The following is a 12,500-nucleotide window of genomic DNA, read 5'->3' on the forward strand; positions in this document are numbered from 1 at the left end:
CACTCCTGTATCTTGTGCCAGGTGAGTGTTTACCAATTAGTGCACCTGCAAGTAATTAGTGAACACAGGTAAACTTGCTTCAGGTGGATTTTCTTAGGATTTTAAAGGGTTAAGTTTGTTTCTTTGGAACTAGATACTTGTTGTGTTGGTGATGATGGTATTGTTGATGATGATGATGATGATGATGACGAAATAATAATAATAATAATAATGATGATGAATATGGTAATAATAATAATAATAATAATAGTAATAATAATAATAATAATAATAATAATGATAATAATACAGTAATAATAATAATCCTAATAATAATAATAATAATAATAATAATAATAATAATACAGTAATAATAATAATCCTAATAATAATAATAATAATAATGATGATGATGAAGATAGACAGCTAGATACAGTAGGTAGATAGATAAATATACCTGTATAGCAGGGGTTCCCAACCTTTATTTACCCATTACCCCATTTTCCACACCTCCCTTCACTCATTACCCCTCATTGCTTATGTTTCCACAATTGCATTTTAGCTGCTTAACATTTTGATGCCTAGATTTTAGTTTGAATGTAGGACTTAATTAAAGGTTAGGCTAAAACCAAGAGAGTTATTGCAAGGAGTAATTTATTTTTATTATTAACACTGATACCAAATAAACATGACTTTAAACATTCATCTCTGAATTTTAGTATAGGTCTGAAAGTCTATCATAACTGGTATGATTTTTAGATTTTTTTTTTTGTTACCTCCCCCATTACCCTTCACAAAAGACCAAATTACCCCACTTGGGGTAATTTACCCCAGGTTGGGAACCCCTGCTGTATAGGCAGATAGATTTTTTTCCTCCACGAAGTGTTTCTTCCTAGAGCTGCTGTGTAAACCTAGTGAACCCGCAGGAAATAGGCAACTTTGACTGGTCGCTTCCGGAGATCTTTTGTTGAGGTTATGGTGAAGGGCTGTCAGCGGTGTGGTGATGTGGTGAACGAGAGCCTTTGTTGGGGGTATGGTGAAGGGCTGTCTGTGTGGTGGTAGCGTGGTGCGTGTGGTGAACGAGAGCTGTTGTTGGAGTTGTGGTGAAAGGACTATCTGTGTGGTGATGCGTGTGGTGATGGTTGTGGTGATAGTGTGGTGCGTGTGGTGAGAGCTGTTGAAAAGCGAAATTACTGCGTTTACTGGATAATACCTTCGTTTACCTGAATGACTATAATTGCCGGAAGTGAGAGCGTAGATGATGGGTGTAATTAGTGGCTTCTGATATAATTACCGGTATAATAAGGTATTTAATTAGCGTATGAACCAGATTGCGGTGACTTGTTAAATGGGGAGGGATTATGGCAGGGTTGGACGCCAGGTTTTAGCTATTTATTTTTATTCTGGCTTTGTTTTATTTATTTTTTTATCACTTGGGGACGCGTGTTTATTTTTCCAGTCTTATGTTTTTTTAATCTTTATTTATTTTTTGTGTTTGTCACTTTCTCCGTATGTATTGTTAACATTATTTTTCTCAGATCATTTTTCCCATATGTTTACGTAGCTTTTTATTATTTTATTATCTGATTTTATTTTTATTTATCAAGATTCAGTAAATGTATCTTCGTTATAGGCTACATTCTAATAATTTCTTCTTATACTGTATATATATTTTTTCACTTAACCTTTTTCATTCCTCCCATTATAATTATTTTTTTTTATATAATTACTTGTATTTAAATCAGCCATTCTGTCTACCACTTCATCAATTTCCATTTTCTTAGTTTTTATTTTTTTTTATATATTTCTCCCCCATTTATAATTAATTTTCTTCTATTTCTCCATTTTTTCCTTTATCTGCAGACATTTTTTTTTTGTTTTTTTTTGCTTCTTTTATATATATGTCTCTCTCCTTTATAATATCTATCTAGCTATCTATCTATCTATCTATATATATTGGTCCTTCCTTTATAATTCATTGCCTTATACAGTATATCTTTCCTTCCTCTCTTATGTGTTATTCCAATTTCGTGACGACCTCCTGTACAAATAAATCTTTCTTTTTGTCATTATTAAGCGTATCTTTAAGGAGAAAATTATGTTCAGATTTTTATGGCTGTTAAATAGAGTCAGTATTCCCGGTGCTTGAATGCTGTGTGGATGAGTGTGTGGCCCATTTTACTGGATATGCTGGTACTAGCGGAAGTCTACCCTTTTTTTTACATTTATTTCCTTGTTTCTGGACTCTGTCTCACTCATTTTTAGGCAGGAAAGGAAGTCAGGATGTTTGATGATTCTCTCTCTCTCTCTCTCTCTCTATTTCTTTCACTTTTACTCTGCCCAGATTTTCCTTTCTTTTCCAGCTTATTTCACATTGCACAGAAATGGACATTACCACGGCTCTGCATCCAATCCATAGCACTTCTTCGTGACAAGCATCTTATTTTAGTGTTAATCTAGTGCTACAAGTGGGCTTTTAAGATGGAGAGATGACAGTTTTAAGCCAAGTTAGAGTAAAAGGAGTATAGTGACCCCCAGGCTCTTAACATAACCCGTGTGCTATAAAAATAATAATTGTAAGAATAATTGTAGTTGCTGTAGTAGTGGTAGTAGTAGTAGTAGTAGTAGTAGCAGCAGTATAGTAGTAGTGGTGGTGTTGGTGGTAGTAGTCGGCCTAATAGTAGTAGTGGTGTAGGTGGTAGTAGTAGTAGTAGTAGTAGTAGTAGTTGTTGTTGTTGTTGTTGTTGTAGCTTCTATGAGTAGTAGACTGCAAGCTTAAGTTTCCCTCCTCCCGCAGTTCACCATCCTCCTTTTGAGAGACAGGGAAGTGGAAGTAGTGGAGGGACGTTTGTATAACCAGACAGGTGAGCCGCCCAGGTATATCAGTGCCACCACGTGAAGGCGTCCCTCTCCACCACCAAATGATGACAATTTTGGGCCAGGTTAAGGTGAAAGGAGTATAGATTAGCCACTTAAAATTACACCTAATATCCTGAGCCTCGAGAATGATGACAAATTTTAGACCAAGTTAAGGTGAAAGGAGTATAGATAGGAAGTTAAATCATCTACACACTCAATATCTCGAGCCTCTAGAATGATGGCAAATTTTAGGCCAAGTTAAGGTGAAAGGAATATAGATAGGAAATTTTTAGTCCAAGTTAAGGTGAAAGGAGTATAGACAGGAAATAAAATCATGTACTCACCCAAAATCCCGAGTCTGTAGTTAATGGTGACGACTATGACCCTTCCCAGAGCCGCCAGCACTGACCCGTCGTACAGGCTGGACGACCCCCACTGGTACGACTCCCCATGCACGAACACCACCACAGGGTACGCCGCTGCCGGTACGTCTGGCGGAGAAGAGTGGTTGTGGATCAGCGGGTGGATGAAGTGGGGATGTGGAGGTGGATTAGAGGGAGTGGATGAAGTGGGGTCGATATGCGAGTGGATTAACTAGGGCTGTTGAGTGGATTAAATAAGGATGTTGATGTGGATGAGCGAGAGTGCATTAAATAGGGATGTTGATGTGGATGAGCGAGTGTGGATGAAGTGGGGATGTTGATGTGGATGAGTGGGGATGTGGAGGTGACAGTGGGTGGAGGAATTCTGGAGTGGTGGAATAGTAGTGATAAATATATAACAGTTTATAGTGACTGGTTTCCATTTCACGTCCCTCCATTCCGTCTGGTATGAAGTAAGGGTCCAGTTACACCCCTGGATTCATAGTATTTTTTTGATATGGTACACCACTTATGTTACTTGCCACTTACGCCACTTGCCACTTATACCGCTTGCCACTTATATCACTTGCCACGTATACCACTTGCAGTAGAGGTGAAAGTTTGGTGTTTTTTGTATGATTAGGTACAGGAAAGTGTATTATGATAGAGAGAGAGAGAGAGAGAGAGAGAGAGAGAGAAACGAAGTGGGAAGCTAAAACTGGGGGAGAAAGAGATGAGTATTTAAAGACAGTCTCTCTCTCTCTCTCTCTCTCTCTCTCTCTCTCTCTCCACTCATCTCTACCCAATACTCTTGCCTCAAGTGTGTTTCCACTTGTACAAGCTCTTTTAGTTTCCCTCCCCCTCTCCATTTCCTCTCCCCTCTCCCCTCCTCCTCCCCTCTCCCCTCCCCCTCCCCTCGTCCTCTTCATCCTCCTCTCTCCCTTTTTCCTCCCCTCTCCCTTCTTCCCTCCCCTCTCCCCACTGTTACTCATCCTTCCCCTTTTGTGACTCTCCCCTCAAGTTCTTCCCTCATGTTCCCTCCCCTCCCCCTTTCCCTCCTTTTCTCCCCTCTCCTTCCCCTCCCCATTTCCCTCCCTTTCTCCCCTCTCCTTCCCCTCCCCCTTTCCCTCCCTTTCTCCCCTCTCCCTCCCCTCCTCCCCTCTCGCACTTCTATCTCTCCCACTTCTCCCCTCTCTCCCCCTTCCATCTCACCCTCCACCGTCCCCCTCTCCCCTCCCTTCTCTCCCCTCCCTTCTCTCCCCTTTTCCCTCCTCATTTCACTCTTGTAACCATAGAGGTATTCCTACCTCTATGCTTGTAACCCTCCGTCCCCTCTCTCCTCTCGTCCTCTCCCCCTCCTCCCCACCAATTAGTCCCCTTTCCCCTCTCCCCCTCCACCCACTCCCCTCTCTCCCCCTCCACTCACTCTCCTTCAGTCCTCCCTCCATTTGCACTTTTCCCCTCCAGTTCCCTCTCCCCTCCCTTCCGCTTCCCTCTTTCCTTCCTCTCCATGTCCCTCCCAGTTTCCCCTCCCTTCACCCTTCTCTCTCTCTCTCTCTCACACACACACACACACACACACACACACACACACACACACACACACACACACACACACACACACACACACACACACACACACACACACACACACACACACACACACACACACACACACACACTCCTCACTACTCCCCTCCTCTCCTCACCTCCCCAACCATTTCCCAGCCTCCCCCATCTTCCCCTTTCAAAATTCCCCTTCTTTCCCCACCTTCCCCTCTATCCAAATCCCCCCTCCCCCCCGCCCATCCCCCCTTGACCTCTAATGACCCACGAGGCCAACCATCCCACGGGCAATTACCACCAGGTCATCCATCATGTTAACTGTAATGCTTCTCTCTCTCTCTCTCTCTCTCTCTCTCTCTCTCTCTCTCTCTCTCTCTCTCTCTCTCTCTCTCTCTCCTCCTTCCCCTCACATCCCTCCCTCTTCTCATTCCTCTCACCCCTCACCCTCCCCTCTTTCCTCCCACTTCCATTTACCTTCCCTACTGTCTCCTTCATCTCCTCTTATTCCTTCCACCTCTCCCTTCCCTTTATCACTCCACGATCTTCTTCTTCTCAGATGTCTTCTTCCCCTCCCATCTCCTTTCTCCTCACTCTCCCCCTTCCCTCTCCTTTAACACTCTCCCCCTCTCCTTATTCCCCCTTTCTCACACCTCCCCTCTCTTACATACTTGGTCACCCACTCTCTGACATTCTCGCCTCCTCCTCTTTAACACCCCATCCCTTCTCCCCTCTTGTTTCTCTACCTCCCTCTTTCCCTCCCTCCCTCTCTCTTTCCTACCTCTCATCCCTCCCTCTCACAACCCATCTCTCCCCCACTCCTTTCACACACACACTACCTTTCTCACACTCTCCCTCCACACCTCCTCTCCCTCTCTCACTCTTCATCTCTCCCTCCTTCTGATCCTTTCTGTTTCACTCCCTGCCTCATCCTCTCACACTCCCTCCCTCCCTGCCATCCTCTCTGTCTCACTCCCTCTCTCCCAGCCACCCTCTCTTTCACACTCCATCCCTCACACCCTCTTTCTTACACTTTCTCCCTCCCTCCCATCCTCTCTTTCTTACTCCCTCCCTCACACTCTCTCTTTCACACTCCCTTCTTCCCATCCTCTCTCACACTTTCCCTCCCTCACACCCTCTCTTTCACACTCCCTCCTTCCCATCCTCTCTCACACACTCCCTCCCTCACTCCCTCTCTCCCTCCCAGTCCTTTCAGTCCCAGTCCCGCTCACCCTCTGCCGCCTCCGCACCTCTTGATATATGCGAGAGAGACAGGTGGGTATAATTCACAGGGTTAATATTGACTTCGAGGTTGGATGGCTCCCAGGCGTGAATTAGTGAAGGCCAATACCACGTTAAATAACCACCACCACCACCATTCCGCCGGCGATTGAGAAGGGGGTGAGTAGGGAACGAGTAGAGTGCAACTAGGGAACGACTATGGTGCGTGTAGGGAACGGCTAGGGTGCAACTAGAGAACGACTAGGGAGCGACTAGGGAACGATAAGGGGGCGACTAGGGAACGACTATGGTGCGACTAGGGAACGACTGAGGTGTGACTAGAGATTGACTAGGGAGCGACTAGGGAACGACTAGGGTGCGACTAGGGAACGACTAGGGAACGACTGAGGTGCGACTAGGGAACGACTAGGGTGCGACTAGGGTACGACTAGGGAGCGGCTAGGGAGCGACAAGGGTGCAACTAGGGAGCGACTGGGGAGCGAATAGGGTGCAACTAGGGAACGACTAGGGAGCGGCTAGGGAGCGACAAAGGTGCAACTAGGGAGCGACTAGGGAGCGAATTGGGTGCAACTAGGGAACGACTAGGGTGCGACTGTGAAGTGACTGGACCTTGTTCTCATTGTCTTCGAAAGCTACGTAGCACTTCTTCGTGACTAGGATATACTCTTTTTACTCTAACTTGGCCTAAAATCGCCGTCTCTCCATCTTGAATGCTGAGTTGTAGCCATAGATCAACCCTACTGTAGAACATGATGCTAGTCACGAAGAAGTGCTATAAAAAGGGAGCTAGCTTACTGTGAAATGAGCTGAAAACGAACGAAAATCTGGGCCAAGTAGAAGTGAGAGGACCATATTTATTTCTTCATATGGACGTTTAATGTGTGTGTGTGTGTGTGTGTGTGTGTGTGTGTGTGTGTGTGTGTGTGTATGTGTGTGTGTGTGTGTGTCCAGGAAGAGAATATGTGTGTCAGGGTTCGTGTGTTGCTTGTGAGTGTGTATGTGTGTGTATTTGTTGAGTATGAATTCTTATTGTGAGTGAGTGTTGCGTACACTTGGGTATTCTCTGTGCTTGCGTTGTATGTTCATTGCGTGTGCGTGCGTTGCGTGTGGTGGCAGCTGTGATCAATTGAGTGATGGAAGTATCATCGTGTTTTCCAGCCTAGTGCCTGACGGTAAACAGAACCCCCCCCCCTCTCTCTCTCTCTCTCTCTCTCTCAGCGCAGTATTACCATAAATTAATTAATACTCTGCCTGACAAGGGCATGATAGATAGAATATGATGCTTTGCAGGGTGTATTGATTTTAATTACACACACACACACACACACACACACACACACACACACACACACACACACACACACACACACACACACACACACACACACACACACACACAAAACATTATCCACGTCAGCTTGATTACCTTTTATTATTCTTGCTTTCTTGAGACGGTATTGCGTACCTGAAGAAAAGCGTCTTGATTGAAGGGGTTAATTGAAGACAGTATCTAACCCCTCCAGTTCGGAAAATCCCCCCTTAGCTGAATAAAATCGTCTGGTGGGTAAGAACAGGAAGACAAATACGTCCTTTAGGTGAAGATGTTAATGTGCACACGACACGCACATGTACACGACGTCCCAAGCACTAGCACATGGATAAACACGTTAGCAAACACGCACACAAGCCAACAAACACGCACACAGTCGCGATCCTGGCCAGGGACACACGCATACACTGGTATTTACACACACACACACACACACACACACACACACACACACACACACACACACACACACACACACACACACACACACACACACACACACACCATCAGAACTATACCTTTTCCCCAGAGAAATTAAGGTTCCTCAAAAGTCAACACACATAAACATTTCATACCCAAACCATACATAATACAGATTCTCTCTACATAATACAGTGGTAATATGTATTTTATTCATCCCGGTGTATTAAGTATGGAGAGAGCACGGCAATGTTGTGGGTTTTAGAAGGCTCCCCATACTCCTTTTATATTAACTTGGCGTAAATTGGCCACTTCGAGTTTTGGTTACAAGGGGATGGAAAATATCGATGCTGGTAATGTATATTTTCGTAGCATTAACACAAATCGCTTAAAAAAAAATAGTAGTAGTAGTGGTGGTGGTAGTATTAGTAGCAGTAGTAGTAATAGCAGTAGTAGCAGTACCGTAGTCCCAGGTTCATCTGAAACGTGAACCCGTTGGACTCCAGGCTTAAGGTTCCTTTTTCCCGCAGTCCACCATCCTTCTTTTGTGAGATAAATTAGTTGTGGAGGGACGTTTATACCAGTAAATTGTGCTCTATGAGCGCGTGACGAGCGAGCGAGCGAGCGTTGGTACATGCGCCTGTCATAATTTCTTCGTGTTGTAATCTTTATAGCATTTCCGGTGAGGTAGTTGAGCAGTAACAGAAGAATAATTGAGCTAAAATAGTTATATACTTTCTCACGTTTTCTCTCTCTCTCTCACAGACACCCACCCTTGCTGATTTCACTCCCTAAACATAGAAAAAACGTTCATGTAAAATTTTGAGCGTAATATACATTATTTAATTGTTAGAATTCATATAAGAAAACATAGTGCTACAACAGGAAATCTTTCTAAAATCGATTTCATAGTGGGCATGTCAATGAAGCCCTCGGTACACTCCCGTGGAAAGCTGAGATTCCAAGGGATTTCTTTGGTCTCGAGTAAATATATACGGTAGCAAAATAATAATGATAATAATAATAGAATGTATCTACTGCCCGCTGAAAAAATCTCTTCTCTGTCTCACATAGTAGGAAAGTTACTAGCCTCTGAAAACCATCGCGGTCGGGCCGTGTCGTGTCGGGACGCTCATTTCTCAGCTGAACGTAAACATCGCTTCGCTATGCTTGCCGTGTACGCTCGCTGCGCTCGCTCGCTCGTAATAACCAGGCATTTGAGCCCCCCAGGTGTATCGGTGCCACCACAGGAAGGCGTCCCTCTCCACCACCTAGCCAGCCGGAATACGCTTTATGTAACACTGGGTAAGGTCATAGCTGCAACACACAACACACCGACAACACACTCTCCACGGTAACACTTGTAGAACAGGTGTTGTGTGGGTGTTAACAGGCCTGGCTCGGCTACACTACACTCTGTTCACTTTAACCTGGTATAAGACACACACACACACACACACACACACACACACACACACACACACACACACACACACACACACTCTCTCTCTCTCTCTCTCTCTCTCTCTCTCTCTGACCAGTAACCAAGGAGATTCAAGTTCTACCTTATTTTTCTTGTAGCCACGACTTGGTATTAAGTTCTGAGAGTGACCCATGTTCGTTAGATGAAAAAAAATATAGGGAAACAGTAAACAGAGAGAGAGAGAGAGAGAGAGAGAGAGAGAGAGAGAGAGAGAGAGTTGGAGGGGTCAAATGTAAATCCTTCTCTTTGGGAATAAAAGATGTGTTGCCTTGGGGACGAGGAGGTGGCTGTGTGGTGTGTGTGTGTGTGTGTGTGTGTGTGTGTGTGTGTGTGTGTGTGTGTGTGTGTTTAGGAGAAATGAAACTTACTGGATTAATCTGACTCATCCTCTTACCCAAAATTAACTTCCTGTTCCGAAAAGGTAAAGAGCAGCGGATTTATGGATTTCGTAGTTATTATTATTATTATTATTATTATTGTTGTTGTTGTTGTTTAGTAGTAGTAATAGTATTTAGTAGTAGTAGTAGTAGTATTAGTAGTAGTGTGCTGTGTAATTCGTGTACTAAAATCATCACTTTTTTCGTCTATAAACTAACTTCATTTCCCTTATAATGTTTATGTTTGTTTACATTGGAGTCCCCATACGAAGGACACCAATTTCGATTTAATACCATGACAGGTAAAGTTAGGTGAGATAAGGTAATTAAGGTGAGGTGAGGTAAGGTCAGGTGTGGTGAGGTTAAGGTTAGGTTGGGTTAGATTGGATTAGGTATGGGTAGATTAGGTTAGGTTAAGTTAGATTATTATTATTGATTTGCGAGAGAAATGTCTTTAAGGGAGTTTGAAGATCTGGGTGTTATTTTCACATCAGTTGTTAAAAATGTGAAAGCCATGAGTGTCCAGTCCTTCAGGTTTCCCCCAAATCTTTCCTGCTCCCCTGTCTCCCCAGTTTCCTCCCCTGCTTAGCCCCCTCCTCTTCCTCTTCCTCTTTCCTCGGTTCCTGCTTCTTCCTCCTCCTTCCCTCACTTCAATTCCCCCCCCCCTCCTCTCTTTCTTCCTCGCTCGCCAACCCCACCCGCCCTCTCCTCTCCTCTCCTCTCCTGCCCCTCCCCCTCTCTTCTTCCTTTTCCGTCCCCTCTTTCTTCTCTTTCTCTCTTTCCAGCTCCCCCTTCTCCTCCTCCTCTCTTTCCAGCTCCCCCTCATTCTCGTACTCTCTTTCCAGCTTTTCCATTCCTCTTCCTCTCTTTCCAGCTACTCCTCCTCTTCCTCTCTTTCCAGCACCTCCCTCTTCCTCTCTTTCCAGCCCCTCCTTATCCTCTTCTTCCTCTCTTTCCAGCTCCTCCTTATCCTCTTCTTCCTCTCTCACTCCCTCTTCGTTCCTCTCCTATTTCCAGTTCCCTCATTGTCGTCCTGTCTCCACAACCTCCTCCTCCCTCCTCTCAATCTTCCTCCTCCTCCTCGCCTCATTCCGGCTCTCCACCCTCCTCCTCCTCCTCCTCCTCGTTCTCTCGCTCTTCCCAATCTTCTCCCAATGACCGTTCCTCCTCCTTGTCGACTTCTTCCTCTTCGTCCTCTTCTTCCTTTTTTTCTTCTTCCTCTTCCTCGTCTTCATCATCCTCTCTCTCACATACAGCCTCACCTTCCTCCGTCCTTAGTCCATATCCCTCTCCCTCTCCATCCCCTTCCTTCTCTGTCCCTATTCCTCCTCCTCCTCCTCCTCCTCTTCCTCCTCCTCCTTCTCCTCCTGGTATGAGTGGTTCCCTCGGGTTGGTGAGAACGTGTTGACCAAGATTTATTCCACGGTATAAATATTCCTCAGCTGCCTCTAATGCCCCCCTCTCCCCCACCACTCTCTCTCTCTCTCTCTCTCTCTCTCTCTCTCTCTCTATGTGATATAATGCCGTACATGTATATTACTAGGAAAAAGAAAATTGAATGTCAAGTTTTCGTATGTTGTTACTTGAGTCTCAAAACAATAGACGAAGACTCGGTATTCTATTTTCCTTGTTTCCTAGTAGCCTGAGCTGTACTACACACACACACACACACACACACACACACACACACACACACACACACACACACACACACACACACACACACACACACACACACACACACACACACACACACACACACACACACACACACGAGAGAGAGAGAGAGAGAGAGAGAGAGAGAAGTGTAGGGGATCTTGCCTCAGGAAATATATAGTTCAGAATCGACTCACCAGTAGTATACACGGGCTCTCCATCTATGCTTATCACCAGGTAAATAATCTTCTTTGCAGTCCCTAATTATAGCAAACTCCTTTATTTATACAGGTGATAATTGTGTCTCATTACCGTCAGGAGTTTCGGTTCTTGTATGCCTCTCGTCGTAAACTATACTCCTTTTACTCTGACTTGGCCTAGAGTCGCCATTTCTCCACCTTGAATGCTGAGTTGTAGCAATGGATTTATGCTAAAAGATGGTGCTGATCACGGACAGGTGCTAGGAAAGGATGTAGCGCCTTAGTATTGTCTCATTCTGCCGTGACATAGGCTACACTAGGACGAAAATCTTGGCCAAGTTTAAATGAAAGGAGCATAGGAATGGAAGTGGATTTTGTGTTGATAAGCAGTGTTGTTTGTTTTCTTACGTGTTTCGTTCGTTGTTCCTGTTTGTCTCCCATCCACCCCGTGTATTAATGGATAAAAGAATTTGTGGTTAATGATGATGATGATAATAATGATGATGATGTCACGTCTGTTTCTGGATTCAGCGCACTTTATGTATTAGTTGGAAATAGGATGATGATGATGATGATGATGTGATAATCTTGATCACGATAATAATTAATATGATGATGAATTGTGATGATGATAATGACAGTGAAGATGTTGACAGTATTGCTTATAATGAATACTATGGTAGTGATGAATGGTGATGATAATGTTGATCCAAACCATTTCAGGAATGTGGTATGGATGTAGACTTCCATGGCAAAAATCCACGTGTCCACAGCCTCATTACCTGGCTACCTGTGTGCTTAAACTTACCTGGATTAAATTTACCTGGGGCCACAACACACCGCCTCAAGGTAAGCTGTTTTGTTTTTTTTGTTTGTGGTGGGTTTGTTATTATTACTCATATTATTTGTTATTAGTTTTATTTTTGTTATTTTTATTATTTTGCGGTTATTGTTATTGTTGTTGTTTTTATTATTATTATTATTATTATTATTATTATTATTACCTTATTATATTTATTAATAGTCTCA

At 44.0% G+C, this 12,500-nt stretch overlaps 1 protein-coding gene across 1 annotated transcript in view; it reads right to left on the reverse strand.

Moving 5' to 3' along the window:
* LOC145414709 (neuroligin-3-like) overlaps nt 1-12,500 on the reverse strand; it is a 427,942-nt gene that overhangs the window by 90,368 nt on the left and 325,074 nt on the right. The window contains exon 4 of the mRNA XM_080284236.1: nt 3,183-3,317. Within this exon, the coding sequence (XP_080140362.1) occupies nt 3,183-3,317 (135 nt within the window). The remainder of the gene's footprint in view (nt 1-3,182; nt 3,318-12,500) is intronic.

This window comes from Coenobita brevimanus, chromosome 100, assembly GCF_032717465.1.
Source record: "Coenobita brevimanus isolate Jiangsu-jjx chromosome 100, ASM3271746v2, whole genome shotgun sequence".
Lineage (NCBI taxonomy): Eukaryota > Metazoa > Arthropoda > Malacostraca > Decapoda > Coenobitidae > Coenobita > Coenobita brevimanus.